Raw genomic sequence first — 20,400 nt, 5'->3', positions numbered from 1 at the left:
CTGACCTCCACCTTGCAAGCCAATCACTGTCGTATCTGTGCTACCTCTTCATTCTGATTAATTTAATGATGAGTCTACTAAGCACCTACTACAATGAAGTGCTGAGGAAACAACAGTGAAAAAGACAAAGTCCCTGGCCTCAAAGAACTTTGACTCCAATAGAGGAAGATAAACAAGTTAAATTAATGATCAGGATAAATTCAAGTAATACTAAGCACCCAAGACAATAAGTCAGGGTCTTATGCCAGAAAGTAACTAGAGGAAGTGGGGGTGAGTGTAACATTTCAGGTAGGGTTGTGTGTATTAGTACTTTATTCTTCAGATAGCACACAGTGCCAAACACACTAGGTTGAAACCCATGGATTTTTTTGGTCTAGTTTCTAATTTCTTATAGTTTTATGGAGCTACAGTTGACATGTAACACTGTATTGGTTTAAGGTATACAGCATGATGGAGTTCCCACTGTGGTACAGTGGAAACAAATCTGATTAGGAACTAAGGTATACAGGATGATTTGATATATATTTGTATATATCAAGATATAATTACCACAATAAATTTAGTTAACATCCATCACTTCATATAGCTACACATCTTTTTATTGTGATGAGAACTTTTAAGATCTATTCTCTTAGCAACTTTCACATATATAATAGCGTATGGTTAATTACAGTCACTATGGTGTATATTACATTCCCAGATCCTATAGCTGGAAGTTTGTAACTTTAGACCCCTTCCCACACCCCAGACCCCATGCCTCCCCTCTTGGGCAACCCCCAATCTGTTCTGTTTCTATGATTTCTCTCTTTTTTTTAGATTCCACACAGCATAATGCCCTCTGGGTCCATCTATTTTGTCACAAATGGCAGGATTTTTTTCATTTTTATGGTTGGTTGATTGGTTGGTTGACTGATTTATAGAAAATCACTTTTTCTTTATTCACATATCCATCCAATGACAAAGAGGTTGTTTCCATGAATTGGCTATTGTAAATAATGCTGCGGTGAACATGGGGCTGCATATATCTATTTGAGATGATGATTTAATTTCCTTCAGAAAAATACTTAGAAATAGAATTGCTGGAACATATGATAATTCTATTTTAATTTTTTTGAAATTTAAATACTGTTTTCTATAGTGGCTATACCAATTTATATTCCCACCAACAGTATACAAAGATTCCATTTTTTCCACAGCCTTGCCAACACTTGTTTTCTCTTGTCTTTTTGATGACAGCCACTCTAATCAGGTGATAACTCATTATGGTCTTTATTTTCATTTTTCTGATGAATAGCGATGTTGAGCATTTTTCATATATCTGTTAGCCATCTCTATGTCTTCCTTGGAAAAAATGTCTACTCAAATCCTCTGCCAGTGTTTTAATCACTTAATTGTTTAATTGTTTGCTTTATTGCTATTGAGTTACATGGGTTCTTTATAAATTTTGGATATTAAAATTTGCAAATAGTTTCCCCATTCCATAGGCTACCTTTTCACTTTGTTGACAGATTCCTTTGCTATTCAGAAACTTTTTAAGTTTGATGTAGTCCCACTTATTAATTTTGCTTTTCCTGGCTTTGCTTTTGGAGTCAAATCTAAAACATCAGTGCCAGGAATGATGTCAAGGAGCTTACTAGGAGTTTTATAGTTTCAGGTCTTACGCTCATGTCTTTAATCCATCTTGAATAGATTTTTGTATAAGATAGTGAATGGTCAGTTTCATGACTTTGCATGTGGCTGTCCAGTATTCCCAACACCCTTTATTGAAGAGAGTATCCTTCTGCATTGTGTATTCTTAGCCTTCTTCATCATAAATTAATTAACCATACTTTGTGGGTTTATTTTGGGGTTCCCTAATCTGTTCCATCAATCAAGGTGTCATACTCCTCCTTCCTCTTCTAATTTTTGAAAGAGTTTAAGAAGGATTGTTATTCATTTTTCTTTAGATGTTTGGCAGAATTCAATAATGAAGCCATTTAGCCCTGGACTTTTCTTTCTTGGGAGGTTTTTGATTACTAATTCAATATCATTAATAGTGATTGGTCTGTTCAGGATTTCTCTTTCTTCATGATTCAGTTTTGGTAGGCTACATGTTTCTAGCAATTTATCTTTTCCTTCTAAGTTGTCCAATTTGTTGATGTATAATTGTTCATAGTGGTCCCATACGATCTTTGCATTTATGTGCCATTAGCTGCATTGTCTCCCCTTTCATTTCTAATTATATTAGGTTGAGTCCTCTCTTTTTTCTTGGGAAGTGTAGCTAAAGGTCTATTTTGTTTATTAAAAAAAACAAGATTTTAGTTTTATTGAACTTTTCTATTGGCTTTAGCTTCTGTTTCATTTATTTCCACTCTGAGCTTTGTCATTTCCTTTCTTCTTCTCACTTTGGGCTTATTTTGTTCGTCCTTTTCTAGTTCTTTGAGGTACAAAATTAGGGCTTTTTTTTTTTTGAGATCTCTCTTGCTTCTTAATGTAGGTGTTTATCACTATGAATTTCCCACTTAGAACTGTTTTGCAGTGTCCAGTATGTTTTGGCATGTTGTGTTTTCGATTTCATTTGTTTCAAGATACTCTTTGATTTCCTTTTTGATTTTTTTCTTTGACCCATTTATCATTTAGTAGCAAGTTGTTTAATCTCTATACATGTGTGAATTTTCCAGTTTTCTGAATTGATTTCTAGTTTCCTACCATTGTGGTAGGAAAAGATGATTGATATGATTTCAAACTTTCTATATTTATTAAAACTTATTTTGTGGCCAAACACATTTTATCTATCCTGGGGAATGTTCCATGTGTTTGAGAAGAATATGTATTTTTTTGCTTCATATGTATGAATCATATATATATAATGGGTTTTTTTTATTATAGCTGGTTTACAGTGTTCTGTCAATTTTCTACTGCACAGCATGGTGACCCAGTTACACATAAATGTATAGATTCTTTTTTCTCATATTATCATGCTCCATCATAAGTGACTAGACATAGTTCCTAGTGCTACACAGCAGGATCTCATTTCTTATCCATTTCAAAGGCAATAGTCTGCATCTATTAACCCCAAGTTCCCAATCCATCCTGCTCCCCACCTCCTCCTTAGCAACCACAAGTCTATTCTCCAGGCCCAAGATCGAACCTGTGTCTCCACAACAACCCAAGTTACTGCAATTGGATTCTTAACCCACTGTGATGCAGCAGAAACTCCCTTTCCTACTCATTTTGATGTGGGTATTTCCTTGTTCACCTGATATGTAGGAGTCATTCAGCTAGTTTCTGGATCTCTTTCAAAGGGAATTGCTTCGTGTATAACTCCAGATTCAGTATATCCATGTGAGGAGGTGAGTTCAGGAACCTCCTATGTTGCCATCTTGGACTGGGATTCTCTCTGAACTTCATGGATTTCTCGACTTTAGCCCTTAAGACTGAGAAATCCTTGAATAAAACTTTGTCTTGTTTCCTAGCATATTTCAGTGTTTTTCACAGTGACTGGCCCTTTGGATACCTTATGAATTATGTAGTTTTGAATATGAAAGTGCTTTTTAAAAAGAAAGAACAAGCAAGTTTCACCCTAATTATTATTCCTTCATTTAATTTTTGGTATTATTATCATAGAATGAAGGTTGTATCCAATGTCCAGAGGTCAATGATAGAAGGAAGTAAACTCAGGATTTGATTCCAAAGTATATATTTTTCAACAAAATGTTTTGTCTTGTTTTCTTTCAAAGGGCTTTGAAAAGTAAATTAACCCATTGCCTCAGCTTACATACTTTTAAGACTTTTATTTTGGAAAATTTGGAGGGAATATAAAAGTACCACAAATTTTTAGTAGAAACTTGTAATGCACATTAATGTATAAATATAAAAAACATTACTCGTAATTCTATTTTATGATAACTTCCATTAATTCTTTTCCAAAGTAAAAAGTTTAATATTTTCCCACCTACATGCTTATTGTGAACAATTAAAACAATTCAAGAAGGTAAAAACAAATAGCAAGAATGGTCCTTTAAAATTTAAAGTGGATTGTGTCATCCTCTTACTGAACACGTTTCCATGGCCTTCTTGCACTTATAAATAATCCAAATACTTTAAAGGGACTATTGGATGACAAATCTGACTCTTACCTGTTTCTCAGACATCTGCTCATTCCACTTCCCTCTTTGTTTTCTTGTTTTCTGCGTTTAAACATTCTGGGCTTCTTTACATTCCTAGAGGATCATAGGTTCATTCCTTCCTTAGGACTTTAGCACTTGCCTCTGGGTTTAAAGATCTTACTCAGGTTTTTGGAAGACTGGCTTCTACCTAGTCTTCATATTTCACTTTAAAAGTCATCTCCTCATGAAAGTCCTAACCTCCTTTCTGCAAACATGAGGCAGCTCACTGTATACTTATCATTCTATATGGGGCCACCAGTTTTGTTTTTTCCTTTATAGCATTTATCACAATTTGAAATGATCTTGTTTGTTTACAATCTTTATTGAAATTTCCCTCTACATGAATATAAGCTTCATGAGTGCATATAGCTTGACTATTTGTCTGCAGTATAATCTCAGCTTTATTTTATTTATTTATTTATTTATTTATTTATTTATTTATTTTCCCACTGTACAGCAAGGGGATCAAGTTATCCTTATATGTATACATTACAGTTACATTTTTTCCCCCACACTTTGTTCTGTTGCAATAAGAGTATCTAGACAAAGTTCTCAATGCTACTCAGCAGGATCTCCTTGCAAATCTATTCTAAGTTGTGTCTGATAAGCCCAAGCTCCCGATCCCTCCCACTCCCTCCCTCTACCATCAGGCAGCCACAAGTCTTTTCTCCAAGTCCATGATTTTCTTTTCTGAGGAGATGTTCATTTGTGCTGGATATTAGATTCCAGATATGAGTGATATCATATGGCATTTTTCTTTCGCTTTCTGACTTACTTCACTCAGGATGAGAGTCTCTAGTTCCATTCATGTCACTGCACATGGCATTATGTCATTCTTTTTTATGGTTGAGTGGTATTCCATTGTGTATATATACCACATCTTCCGAATCCAATCATCTGTTGATGGACATTTAGGTTGTTTCCATGTCCTGACTATTGTGAATAGAGCTGCAATGAACATGCGGGTGCATGTGTCTCTTTTAAGTAGAGTTTTGTCCGGATAGATGCCCAAGAGTGGGATTGCAGGGTCATCTGGAAGTTCTATGTATAGATTTCTAAGGTATCTCCAAACTGTTCTCCATAGTGCCTGTACCAGTTTACATTCCCACCAACAGTGCAGGAGGGTTCCCTTTTCTCCACAGCCCCTCCAGCACTTGTTATTTGTGGACTTATGAATGATGGCCAGTCTGACTGGTGTGAGGTGGTATCTCATGGTAGTTTTGATTTGCATTTCTCTTATAATCAGCCATGTTGAGCATTTTCTCATGTGTTTGCTGGCCATCTGTATATCTTCTTTGGAGAAATGTCTATTCAGGTCTTTTGCCCATTTTTCCATTGATTGATTAGCTTTTTTGCTGTTGGGTTGTATAAGTTGTTTATATATTCTAGAGATTAAGCCCTTGTCAGTTGCATCATTTGAGACTATTTTCTCCCATTCTGTAAGTTGTTTTTTTGTTTTCTTTTGGGTTTCCTTTGCTGTGCAAAAGCTTTTCAGTTTGATGAGGTCCCATGGGTTTATTTTTGCTCTAATTTCTATTGCTTTGGGAGACTGACCTGAGAAAATATTCATGATGTTGATGTCAGAGAGTGTTTTGCCTATGTTTTCTTCTAGGAGTTTGATGGTGTCCTGCCGTATATTTAAGTCTTTCAGCCATTTGGAGTTTATTTTTGTTCATGGTGTGAGGGTGTGTTCCAGTTTCATTGATTTGCATGCAGCTGTCCAGGTTTCCCAGCAGTGCTGGCTGAATAGACTTTCTTTTTCCCATTTTATGTTCTTGCCTCCCTTGTCAAAGATGAATTGACCATAGGAGTCAGGGTTTATTTCCGGTTCTCTATTCTGTTCCATTGGTCTGTCTGTCTGTTTTGATACAGTACCACACTGTTTTGATGACTGTGGCTTTGTAGTATTTCTTGAAGTCTGGGAGAGTTATGCCTCCTGCTTGGTTTTTGTTTCTCAGGATTGCTTTGGCGATTCTGGGTCTTTTGTGGTTCCATATAAATGTTTGGATTATTTGTTCTAGTTCTGTGAAAAATGTCCTGGGTAATTTGATAGGGATTGCATTGAATCTGTAGATTGCTTTGAGTAGTATATCCATTTTTACAATATTGATTTTTCCAATCCATGAACATGGAATATCTTTCCATTTCTTTATATCTTCTTTGATTTCTTTGATTATAGTTTTATAGTTCTCGGCGTATAGGTGCTTTACCTCCTTGTATTCAGGTGTATTCCGAGGTATTTGATTTTGTGAGGTGCAATTTTAAAAGGTATCGTATTTTTGTATTCCTTTTCTAATGTTTCATTGCTGCTATGCAGAAATGTGACTGACTTCTGAATGTTAATCTTATATCCTGCTACTTTGCTGAATTTATTAATCAGTTCAAGTAGTTTTTGGGTTGAGTCCTTAGGGTTTTCTAGGTATAGTATCATGTCATCTGCATACAGTGACAGTTTTATCTCTTCTCTTCCTATATGGATGCCTTTTATTTCTTTTGTTTGCCTAATTGCTGTGGCTAGGAATAATCTCAGCTTTAGAACACCATTTGAGATATAATAGTGGCTCAATAAATACATGAATAAAATGAAATACAATCCCACTACCCAGAAATAATTACTGTAAGGATGAGTATATCCTTGCAAAAATAAGTATTATTATATATGTGATATTCATACGTATCACAGGGCAGAATTATAGTATACATGATGTTTTAGTAACCTGATGTCCTGAGTTAACATCATGCTAAAAAAAAAAAGAAAATTATAGGCCATTATCTTTGATGAATATAGATGCAAAAATTCTCAACAAAATTTTAGCCAAACGAATCCAACAACATATAAAAAAGACCAAGACATACGCCACAACCAAGTGGGATTCATCCCAGGTTCACATGGATGGTTCAACATACGCCGATCAATCTATGTCACACACCACATTAGCAAAAGAAAAATAAAAAACCACATGATCATCTCAATAGATGCAGAAAAAGCATTTGACAAAGTCTGACATCCATTCATGATAAAACTCTTACCAAAGTGGGTATAGAGGGAACATACCTCAACTAAAAGCCATTCATGACAAAACCCACACAAATGTAATACTCAATGGATAAAAGCTGAAATCCTTCCCACTAAAATCTATGCCCATCCACTCCCACCACTTTTATTCAACATAGTATTGGAAGTCCTAGCCACAGCAATCAGAAAAACAAAAGAAATAAAAGGTAAACAAAATGGAAGAGAAGAGGTAAAATTGTCACTGTATGCAGATGACATGATACTACTTAAAGAAAACCCAAAGGACTCAATCCAAAAACTACTCAAACTGATCAACAAATTCAGCAAAGCAACAGGATACAAGTTTAACATTCAGAAATCAATTTCATTTCTGTATATTAACAATGAAATATTAGAAAAGGAGTAGAAAAATACAATACCTTTTAATTTGCACCCAAAAAAATCAAATACCTGGAAATAAACCTGATCAAGGAGGTGAAAGACTTACATGCTGAGAACTATAAAACATTAATCAAGGAAATGAAAACAGGAGTTCCCATCATGGTACAGTAGAAATGAATCCAACTAGGAACCATGAAGTTATGGGTTCAATCCCTGGCCTCACTCAGTGGGTTAAGGATCTGGCATTGCTGTGAGCTCTGCTATAGGTTGCAGATATGGCTTGTATCTGGCACTGCTGTGGCTGTGGCCTAGGCTGGCAGCTACAGCTCTGATTGGACCCCTAGCCTGGGAACCTCCATATGCTCTAAAAAGACAAAAGACAAAAGACCAAAAAAAAAAAAAAAACCAAAAACCAAACAGGGAAATTAAAGAGGATTCAAAGAAATGGAAAGATATTCCACGCTCCTTGGTTGAAAAAATTAATATTGTAAAAATGGCCATACTACCCAAAGCAATCTACAGATTCAATGCAATTACCCATGACATTTTTCACAGAACTAGAACAAATAATCCAAAAATGTATGTGGAACCACAAAAGACCCAGAATCACCACAGCAATCCTGAGAAACAAAAACCAAGCAGGAGGCATAACTCTTCCAGACTTCAAGCAATGTTACAAAGCCGCAGTCATCAAGACAATGTGGTACTGGTACCAAAACATACATACAGACCAATGCAACAGAATAGAAAACCCAGAAATAAACTCAGAAGGCTATGGTCAATTAATCTTTGACAAAGGAGACAAGAACATAAAATGGAAAAAGACAGTCTTTTCAGCAAAAATTGCTGGGAAAGCTGGACAGCTGCATGCAAATCAATGAAACTGGAACACACCCTCACATCATGCACAAAAATAAACTCAAAATGGCTTAAAGACTTAAACATAAGGCGAGACACCATCAAACTCCTGGAAGAGAAGGGCAAAACATTCTCTGACATCAACCTTACAAATGTTTTCTCAGGTCAGTCTCCTAAGGCAACAGAAATCAAAGCAAAAGTAAACCAATGGGACATAAAACTGACTTTTGCACAGCAAAGGAAACCATTAAATAAAAAAAAGAGCACTTATAGAATGGGAGAAGATAATTTCAAATGATGCAACTGACAAGGACTTAATCTTGAAAATATACAAACAGCTTATACAACTCAAACAGCAAAAAAGCCAACAATGCAATGGAAAAATGGGCAAAAGACCTGAATAGACATTTCTCCAAGGAAGATATACAGATGGCCAACAAGCCATTGCTTAACGTCCCTGATTATTAGAGAAATTCAAATCAAAACTACTATGAGGTACAACCTCACACCAGTCAAAATGGCCATCATTAACAGTTCAACAAGCAACAAATCCTGGAGAGGATGTGGAGAAAAGGAACCCTCTTGTACTGTTGGTGAGAATATAAAATTGGTACAACCACTATGGAAAACAATTGAGGTACCTCAGAAAACTAAATATAGAACTACCATATGACCTAGCAATCCCACTCTTGGGCATATATCTGTAAAAACTTCCCTTGAAAAAGACACAGGCACCCGCATGTCCATTGTAGCACTATTCACAATAGCCAAGACATGGAAACAACCCAAATGTCCAATGACAGGTGAATAGATTAGGAAGATGTGGTATATATACACAATGGAATACTACTCAGCCACAAAAAAGAACAAAATAATGCTATTTGCAGCAACATGGATGGAACTATAGACTCTCATACTAAATAAAGTAAGCCAGAGAGAGAAAGACAAATACCATATGATATCACTTATATCTGGAATATAATATATGGTACAAATGAACCTTTCCACAGAAAAGAAACCCATGAACTTGGAGAACAGGAACTTGTGGTTGCTAAGGGGGAGGGGAAGGGAACAAGATGGACTGGGAATTTGGGGTTAATAGATGCAAACTGTTGAAAAAAAATAAAGGCAATTCAACAACTCTAAAAGAAAAATCATGGGACTATTTCCATGTAAATAAATATATCTATACTCAATCATTTTCAGTGAATAAATTGTATTTTATTATATAACTGCATCATAACTCATTTAATCAATGTCCTATTGATAGACATTTAGGCCATTTCTATTTTATATTACTATTTCACAGCATCAAGAACAAAAGGAAAGTTTATGCAAATTTCCTTTAAATAACTTTTTAGGAGAAAAAACTGCCTAAAAAAGAATATACAAATTTGAGGAGATGGGATTAAGTTGGCAGAATAGAAGGACTAGAGTTCAACTTCTCTCCTAAAAACAACAAAATTCACAACTAAAGTCTGAGTGATCTACAACCAAATGGACTGGAAACCTTCAAAAATATATCCTACTCCAGAAGACAAAGAGGAGGACACATCAAGAGGTAGGAGGGGCAATTACACAATATAAGCAACCCCATACCTCCCAGGTGGGAAGCCCCACAGACTGGAAACTACTGGTTCACAGAGACTCACCTACAGGAGTGAGAGTTCTGAGCCCCACATCAAATTCCCACGTGTGGGGATCTGGCACTGGGCGAAAGAGCCCCCGGAGTATCTGGCATTGAAGGCCAGTGGGGCTTGTGCACAGGAGCTCCACAGGACTTGGGGAAACAGAGACCCCATTCTTAAAAGGCACACACAGAAATTCACGTGCACTGGTCCCAGGGTAAAGCTAAGTCTCCATAGGAATCTGGGTCAGACCTGACTGCAGATACTGGAAGACCTCCTGGGAAAACAGCAGTGAATGTGGCTTGTTGTGAGGGAAGGACACTGGAAACAAAGCTCTTGGGAATATTCATCAGCTTGTCTTTCTCTGGAGGTGGCATCTTGGGAAAATCTGGCCCCACCTGTCAGTCAGCTGCTGAGAAGCCCCAGGGCAAACAACAATCCAGGTGGGATCACAGCCCCACCCATCAGTTAACAGGCTGCCTAAAGAGCCCTCAGGCACACAGCTGCCTCTAATCTCACCTAGAGACAAAGCCCCACCCACCAGAGGGATTAGAATCAGCTCCACCTACCAGTGGACAGGCATCAGTCCCATCCATTAGGAAGCCTACAACAAGCCCCTGTACCAACTTCAGCCACAAGGGGGGCAGACACCAGAAGTAAGAGAGGCTACAACTCTATTCTCTGTAAGAAGGTCACCACACCAAAAACCTATAACAATGAAGAGACAGAGAACTATAACTCAGATGAGGGAGAAAGAAAAAACCCCAGAAAATCAGCTAAGCGATGAGGAGATCCTCAGCCTCCAGGAAAAAGACATTAGACTGTGGATGCCGAAGATGATGCAAGACATTGGAAATAAACTGGAGGCAAAGATGGATAACTTACAGGAACACTGACCAAAGAGATACAAGGTATAAAACTTAAACAAGAGATGCAAAACACAATAACTGAAATAAAAAATTCACTAGAAGCAGCCAACAGCAGAATACAGGAGGCAGAAGAACGAATAAGCAAGGTGGAGGACAGATTAGTGGGAATTACGGATGCGGAACAGAAAAGAGAAAAAAGACTGAAAGCAAATGAAGAGAGTCTCAGAGAACTCTGGGACGATGCTAAAGGCACCAACATCTGTATTGTGGGGGTGCCAGAAGGAGAAGAGAGAGAGAAGGAGACAGAAAAAATATTCCAAGAGATGATAGCCAAAAACTTCCCTAACATGGGAAAGGAACCACTCACTCAAATCCAGGAAGCACAATGAGTACCATATAAAATAAACCCAAGGAGGAATACCCGAGACACATATTAATCAAACTGACCAAAATTAAAGACAGAGAAAATCTTGAAAGCAGCTAGAGAAAAGAAACAAATAGCATACAAGGGAATCCTGATAAGGTTATTGGCAGATTTTTCAGCAGAAACTCTGCAGGCCAGAAGGGAGTGGCATGATATACTTAATGTGAGGAAAGGAAAAAACCTCCAAGCAAAATTACTTGACCCAGCAAGGCTCTCATTCAGATTTGAAGGAGAAATCAAAAGCTTCACAGATAAGCAAACAGTAAGAGAATTCAGCAACACTAAACCAACCTTACAACAAATACTAAGGGAACTTCTCTAGGCAGAAAAGAAAAAGCTACAACCAGAAACAAAAATACCACAAATGATAAGGCTCACCAGTAAAGATATATATATATATATATATAGTAAAGATAAGAAATCATCCACACACACTTATGCCACCAAAATCAGAAATCATGAGAAGAGGTGGGTACAAATGCAGGACACTGGAGATTTCAATTAAGAAACCAACAACTTAAAGCAATCTCATATATGTAAGACTCATATCAAAACTTCAGAATAACTGCAAACCAAAAATCTACAATTGATGCACAAATAGAAAAATCAACTCAAATATAACACTAAAGATAGTCATCAAACCAGAAGAGGATAAAACAAGGGAAGAAGGGAAGAAAAAAGAGCAGCAAAAACAAATCCAAAGCAATTAATAAAATGGCAATAAGAACATACATATCAATAATTACCTTAAATGTTCATGGACTAAATGCCCTAACCAAAAGACATAGACTGGCTGAATGGATACAAAAACAAGACCCACATATATGCTGTCTTCAAGAGACCCATTTTACTTCTAGGGACACATACAAATTGAAAGTGAGAGGATGCAAGAAAATATTCCATGCAAACGGGAACCAAAGAAAGCTGGAGTAGCAATACTCATATCAGACAAAATAGACTTTAAAATGAAGAATATTTTCAGGGACAAAGAAGGTCACTACCTAATGATCAAAGGATCAATCCAAGAAGAAGATATAACAATTTTAAATATCTACACACCCTACATAGCGTCACCACAATATATAAGGCAACCGCTAAAAACCTTAAAAGGAGAAATCGACAATAACACAATCATAGTGGAGGACTTGAACACCCCACTTACAGCAATGGACAGATCAACCAGACAGAAAATCAATAAGGAAACACAGGCCCTGAATGATACACTAAACCAGATGGACTTAATAGATATTTATAGGACATTCCATCCAAAAGCAGCAGAATACACATTCTTCTCAAGTGCACATGGAACATTCTCTAAGATTTATCACATCCTGGGCTACAAATCCAACCTTGGAAACTAAGAAAATTGAAATCATATCAAGCATATTTTCCGACCACAACACTATGTGACTGGAAATCATCAAGAAAAAAACTGCAAAAAACACAAACACGTGGTGACTAAACTACAGGCTACTAAACAACAAATAGATCACTGAAGAAATCAAAGAGGAAATTAAAAAATACCTAGAAGCAAACGACAATGAAGATATGACACTCCAAAACCTATGGGATGCAGCAAAATCTGTTCTAAGAGGAAAGCTTATAGCAAAACAAGCCCACCTCAGGAAACAAGAAAAAGCTCAAATAAACAAGCTAACTGTACGTCTAAAGCAGCTCAAGAGAGAAGAACAGACAAGACCTAAAGTTAGTAGAAGGAAAGAAATCATAAAGATCAGAGCAGAAATCAACGAAATAGAAATGAAAACCATAGAAAAGATCAATGAAACGAAAAGCTGGTTCTTTGAAAAGATCAACAAAATTGATAAACCCTTAGCCAGGCTTATCAAAAAAAAAAAAAAAGAGAGAGGACTCAAATCAATAAAATTAGAAATGAAAAATGAGAAGTAACAACAGACATCACAGAAACACAAAGGATCATAATAGATTACTATATGCAAAAAGAATATATGAATTTGATAAATACTTGATAAAATGTGCTAAATATTATATTTCACTACCACAAGTAGAAAATAATGATGTTTTTTCCCTCACTTGTCAATTCTAGAAATTTTAACCTATTTAACTTGTTTGATAATTTAATAAGCTAAAGTAATATTTCTATTAATTTGCATTTCTTTTTTAACTGTAGTTCAACAGTACTTTCTATTATTATTGATCACCATATCATGTTATTTCCTGTTTATTACTTCTGTTATTTCAATTTCTATATTGAATTATCATCTTTTCCTTTTTTATGTTTGAAAAAGCCGTTCATAAAAGAAAGCTATTGACCCATTGTCAGGTATATATGTTGCAAAAATTTCTTTTCCCGGAATTGCCACTTGTATTTTAACTTTGTATGCAGTGGGCTAAAGTGGGTTTACTTTGTATGATAATATACTTAAAAATTTCTATTATGTTTTCTGGCTTTGGCATCACGTTTAGAAAAAGCTTCTTTACCCTATTATTCTATAAACATACTGCTGCATTTTCTTATGTTACTTTATTGGTTGTATAGTTTATATATTAAAGTCTTCCATGTGTCAGTATTTGTTTTGGTATAAGGAATGAGATAAATGTCCAATTTTATATTATGAATAGCATTTCAGTTAACTCAATACCACTTTTTTAATAATCTATTTTTGCTACTGACTTGAAATATCTGTAATCGTATATACTTCTTTTTGCCTGGTCCTATGATAATTCCACATTGTTTTAATGATTGAAATTTGATATTTTCATAAACATTTTCATACTATTAAAATCTCTCAAAATCAAAGAAACTTGTTAATTCAAATTAATATATTTATATAAGAATAAAACAGGAGGTTCCCGTCATGGTGCAGCAGTTAACAAACCCAACCAGCCTCCATGAGCATGCGGGTTCAATCCCTGGCCGTGCTCTTTGGGTTAAGGATCTGGCATTGCCGTGAGATGTGGTGTAAGTTGCAGATGTGCCTTGGATCCCACTTTGCTGTGGCCCTGATGTAGGCCGGCAGCTACAGCTCCCATTGGACCACTAGCCTGGGCACCTTCATATGCCATGGGTGAGGCCCTAAAAAGACAAAAAATAAAAAAATAAAACAATTGAGAGGTTCAAAAATATATATATTTGAATAGCATAGTGGTCCATAAACAAATACATAAATTTATCAAATGATAATTGTGGTATCAGAAATCAGAGAGTAAAAAGAGCATATTTTTCAGCAAACAATTCTGAGATTATCAGCTCAGCAATTAGAAAAAGGAAAGTTTGTTTCCTATTTCATTCCATACTCAAAAATAAATTCCAAGTGCATTAAAAATTTAAATATAAAAAAGGAAACCATAGACATAGTAAAGAAATATAGGTAAATATTATTTTCAGGAGGAGGAAGGCAATTATAATCACGATACAAAACTGAGAATCTATAAAGGAAAATTAACATGATCAACTTTTAAAAATATAAGCAGATTTTTAATGGCTTCTCTATATTTCATTAAATACATGGCCATAATTTACTACCATTCATATATTTTTATACATCTGTACAGTTTCCAATATATTGTTATTATAAATAATACTATAAAGAACATATCTGTGTTACACTAAGATTGTCTTTGAGTGGTCTTTATGTATTGAAATTTGCGGTATCTCATTTTTGTTGGCAATAATTGGGTCATTGGCTTAGGTCTGGGAAACAATGTTACAGAGGCTCTTTGAAAAATAACCTGTTTTAAAGAACTAGATATTTAGAGGTTTGTATGATCTTTTCACCACCTGGTGCTTTCTTTGTCCTGCATAGTGTGAAGGTTTTGTTGGCAATGTCTAGAATTTTTTGAGTTACTGAGGTTAAGAATTACCAACCCAGCTCAGAATTTAGTTTAGTTGTCTCTAACAGGTAATGAGGACCTTTGCAGGCATCAATTTACCTGCCATAAACTCAACCTGACATTAGAAGGATTTACACCACTCTCTGCCCAAATTTCTGATTTCTCTTGATAGTTTTTACTAACTCTACTCTATGTATTTTGCCGTATCTTTCCTAAATCTGTTTTTTAATCTGTTTATCTCTTAGAATAATAAGCTCTACAGTTATGGGTGGGCAACACAGGGACACAATGGAAATATTCTGAGCCTTGTTTTTTGCTGTTCTTGGTGGTAGAGAGGGCTGTTGTTGCTTTGGGTTTTTTTTAACCCTTTCAAAAGCCAATTTTATAGAAACTGAATTGGTTATATAGAACCAGGAGACTGAGTAAAAACTCAAGTATGACCAGAAAAGAAATGTGCCAGTGAGAGAGAAAAGTTTCTGAAAATGTGACATTTATGTTTTTGTTTTGTTACAGTGAAGAAATAGAAAACTTGCTTTCAGAAATGAAAACTTCAGTTATGATTAACATTAGACAGGAATTTGATGGAACATTCTCCCTAGTTTGCCTCAGCTACTTGGGTCATTGTCAGCCGCAGGCTAGTTGCCTTGAAAAGCCCACCCACCACTCATTGAGGACTTTACAGTGTGTCCCTCACTTTGAAAGGTGGAGTGACTTACCAGTAGGCACTGTGGCAAAAAACAATTCTAACTGTATCTTGTTTTTTAGTACCTATTCTGAACTCAGTCTTCCAATATCCCATTTCATAAGGCATTTGAAACTATGGCTTCTGATAAAATCACTGGTCCAGTTATCCATTGTAATAATATTTGCACTAAGCAGAGCCTTTGTGCATTCTAATATATGCTATATGACAATGATGTCTTAAGTTATATAGTATGAAACATCCCACTGTCTTTGGGAAAAAGATGAAGGAAGTCCTATTTATGAATTTCAACCTTCTTATGAAGTCTGCTAGAATTAATGCAAAAGTAATTCATAGGTTCCAGCTTAGACCATAAAATCAAACAAACAAAAAAAAAAGTGGCCATACTCACTCATTGGGGGTGTCCTTCTGGCCACAAAAGTGGCCCTGGCTGTCTGTAGGATAGGCCACTCTCCTGGGGTCACCATTGACCCAGGCTGCAGGAATAAGAAAAGACAAAAAAATCAGCAACAGCTGGCTAAAAGCAGCCTGATTTGAGAAATTAGAATGCACCACTGCAACACACCAACCTCTCCCCTCGGTCACAAAAGATTATTGATTTTCTTCAAAGAGTAATTTCTTAATGAAAAGTAAAATAAAATATGGATGAATCAGTCAGAAAACACATTTCTTATTCGCTCAGGATTCATCTGGGTTGTAGCCAAAATATGAGGTAATGCACTTAGAAAATGACATTTATTAAAATATGAATTAGAGGGCACACTACAAATGCTTGGTTGGCAAGAAGTTACTTTTTTCTAGTCCTCCAAACTAAGTGACTTCATAGTAGAGCTAATAAAATTTATAGTAAATATAATGATGTAATTCTTTTGAGTTATACATAAGTGAAAACCATTTAAAAATTCCAAAGAATAAAACTATAATGCCCAATTCATATTGGCTAATACTTTATGATTTCATGTGACACTGTAAAGGCAAACAGCAGCCACTTCAGAAGTGACACATAATAAAAATTCACTATACATTTTGTCTGATAATCTCAAAGTTGCCTCTGAATATCAAGTATTTTCAAACTTCATGAAATTAAAGATTTGATTCTGTTTTCTCTAATGATGATGAACAGGCTCTATCCCATGCATGCTAATCACTTTTATTTTCCAAGAATTATAAACTTGACAGCTAGACCAGAAAACTACACACGTTACACGCATTAGCTATATTGGGCAATACCCCATAATTCTGAGTATTTCTAATGTCTCTAATTTGATTAATGCAGTTCCTAAACATCTGGGAAATGCTCCGGTCACCTAATGCTTGCCTCTGCATATGGAAAACATATCTCTTTGTCCTTTGCTTCCTTTTAACATTTGCCCAGCTATCTCCTTACCCACATTTAATGGATTTGACAGTTCATGTTACAATTCAATCACTCTTATGTGTGTGACCCATGTGACTAGGAAAGATAAAAAATAAATCAATTCTGAATGAGAATTTTAATATGGGAAAGAAATTTTTCTCAATAACTTTTTGCATCCATCCAGGCCTTTCCTTTTAGTATCTAAGTACCCGAAAAAGTCTCCTTTGTCTGATTCTTTCTCCAATGTCATAGAGGCTAAATCATTTTCATCTTCTAATACCATCTTATAAAATCTGACTCATTCGGGCAGTTCTCTGCTGCCATATCCTCCCATTTTTACTTCCCAGAATAAAGAAAGTGGACTATAAATAAGAATTTAAATGATGTCTAAGTGTTCAATGTACAATGTCTGCAGACACTATTTTATTAAATGCTATTTTTATATCTTAGTTTGTGAGATCCCTAAGCAATCTAATTTTACCTGACTCTATATTCTGTTAGTATGTTACTCTTAACTTTATTACCAAGTGTTTTAATCCTTTTCTATACAATTAATTCAAAACAGGCAGATAAAGAAGCATTTGGATTGCTAAATTTGCTACTTAATATTTTTACAGCCCTGAACAGGTCGCTTACATGTTTTAGTCTTGATTTTCTAATTTGTTAATAAAAATGGGTATAATAATGTCCAGCCCCAAAGAATGTTAAAAATATGAAAGAAAATAATGACAGCAGAATCGCTAATGTGGTGTTTAGCATATAGACTCAGTAATGTTAGTTCCCGACTTATTGCAAACTGAGACAAGACTTTGATGCATGTAGTTAATTTGGGAAGTGATTCCAAGAAGCTCAAATGGGAGTAAAGAGCGAATGGGAAAGAAGCAAAGCCAATAAAGTGCAGGTTAACAAGGGGATACTGTGGTGGCAGAGGTGCCCCCAGGCTGCTGGCGGCCTTCTGAAGAACCATGTAGAACATCTGCCTAGTTCCCATGTCAATGGGCGTGGTAAAACTATCTACCATAGCTGCAAGCAAATAAGCAGACCTGGAAGGACTGAGGGGATGGGAGATGGGGCAGCATTAGCACCTGTTTTCATGTTCTTTCCCGTTTTTCATCATCAATCATTCCATTAAAAATTTACTAAATGACTGCATATATCCTGTACTAGAAGTCAATGCTAAAATAGTTTATGTCAGTGTTCTCAAGAAACACACGAAAAGGAAAGAAGAGGGAGTTCTTGTTGTGGCTCAAAGAGTTAAGCACCTGATAATGTCTGTGAGAATGCAAGTTCAATCCCTGGCCTAGCTCAGTGGGTTAAAGATCCAGCATTGCTGCAAGCTGTGGTGTAGATCGCAGATGCGGCTTGGATCTGGCTTTGCTGTGACTGTGGCTCAGGCTGGCAGCTGTAGCTCCGATTTGACCCCTAGCATGGGAACATCCATATGCCATGGGTACAGCCCTAAAAAAAAAAAAAAAAAAAAAAAAGGGGGGGGGGGAAGAATAGTTTGTAGAAGCCTTGGAGAAGAAGTAGGACCTGAGAAAGACTGGAAAATTACTAGGATTTGAGAAGGAATTGTGACAGTGACCAGGAGTAAGGAAGGAATTATAGATTGAGGAAACAGCATAAGTAAGGGTGTCAATGTATGAATTGCTTACAATGTGTCAAGCACTGTGCTAAATGTATTATATTACTTTATCGTTGGAGTCTCACAATAACCCCTATGAAACAGATATTATTCTCACCTCAGATATTACTTGCAGCTCAGAGTTTTGTTTATGTCTCAAGATGATATAAACAGGGTTTGAATTTAGGTGGGTTGTTCTCTAGAGCCCATGCTTTAAACATTAGATTATAGTCTCTATAATGCTGCTTGCTAAAGGATTGATCAGGAACGAGCTTGTTAATAGTGGGAAACAGCAAGGCTATCAGCTAAATGAGGATCAGCAGTGTGTTAAACATATGGTAGGAAAGGAGATAACAACACAGGTGATCTTGGAGCCTTTGCCACCTGTAAAGAAGAGCTTTGTACTTGTCAGGAAAAGGAGAGTGTCCAGTTGACAGGGATCTGATGCTTAGGGACAAAGGAGAGGAAGTAAAGATGGAAGTGTCAAGAGAAAAATTCTCCTTTTGATTTGGGAGTTTTGAATTATGGTAGGTTGCTGCATTCACTAAGCTGAAGCTACACCTCTCCACATAGCCTGTGGCACAGAAATTTTGCTGCAAATGACCTGTATTTGAGTTGGAACATCAAGTCTTTGAGCTAAAAGCTGCATAGACCAGTTCAACCAAGTCACCTCAGTCAAGGGCATCTAGTTTTATCTTCCCCACTAAGTCCACATCTCTGGAGGAATATGGCAAGAAAAAAAAAAAAAAGAGGAGGAAAAGGAAATATGCAGTAGCAGTCATTTTGTCTGTTAGTAAAGTAAGAGGCTTCTTGCATTTTACTCCCATTCTTGGAATTTCTCTATTCATGGAACATCTGGAACTGTGCTATCCATCATGGTAGCCACTAGCAACATATGTTTACTATGCCTGTAAATGCAATTTATTTGAATTGAGACACACTATAACTGCAAAATACACATCAGGGTTTAAAGATGGTATGAAGAACAAAAAGTGTAAATATTTCATTAATACTTTTTATATTGATTATATTCAAAATGATAATATTTGGTTATGGCTAAATTATCATAACTAAATTACCTGTTTCTTTTTACCCCCTTAAATGTAGCTATTAGAAAATTTAACATTACACATGCGACATATTATGCTTCTCTTGAAGAAATCTATTCTAGAATATTTCCCCATAAATGTAAGAGCTTCGCATATATACCATCATAACAAATTTCACCTCTTTCCTTTTATTCCCTTAAATGTAACTATTAGGAAATTTAACATTACACATGTGACTTACATTATGCTTCTCCTGAAGAGATCTGTTCTAGAATATGTCCCCACGAATGTAAGGGCTTCTCATATAAGGTAATTATGTTAAGTGCCACAGCATCATGGGTTTGCATGTCAGTCCTTCTTAACCCCATCACACCCAACACATCCATTTTATAGCAAATATACAACAATGCTCCATTTGTATAACTCTTGAAATAATATTTACAGATACCATAACTCACCCACTGCACACAATTTCTTTAAAAAACATGTTCTAACTATAATATAAATTAAAAATAAGAAAATAATTTAAA

At 35.9% G+C, this 20,400-nt stretch overlaps 1 protein-coding gene across 10 annotated transcripts in view; it reads right to left on the bottom strand.

The window, feature by feature from the left end:
• The window catches only part of SLC44A5 (solute carrier family 44 member 5), a 409,049-nt gene that overhangs the window by 65,349 nt on the left and 323,300 nt on the right, over positions 1 to 20,400 (bottom strand). For all 10 annotated transcript variants that reach the window (XM_013996232.3, XM_021096464.2, XM_013996239.3 and 7 more), the window contains one exon: positions 16,232 to 16,316. In XM_013996232.3, the coding sequence (XP_013851686.2) occupies positions 16,232 to 16,316 (85 nt within the window). The remainder of the gene's footprint in view (positions 1 to 16,231; positions 16,317 to 20,400) is intronic.

Source organism: Sus scrofa, chromosome 6 (genome assembly GCF_054392235.1).
Source record: "Sus scrofa isolate SSC_HxYL_T2T_F1_AM1 chromosome 6, Sscrofa_HxYL_maternal_Yorkshire_Landrace_v2.0, whole genome shotgun sequence".
In the NCBI taxonomy this organism is placed as follows: Eukaryota; Metazoa; Chordata; class Mammalia; order Artiodactyla; family Suidae; genus Sus; species Sus scrofa.
Note: the sequence above shows the minus strand (reverse complement) of the source record. Positions and strands in the feature narration are given on the sequence as shown.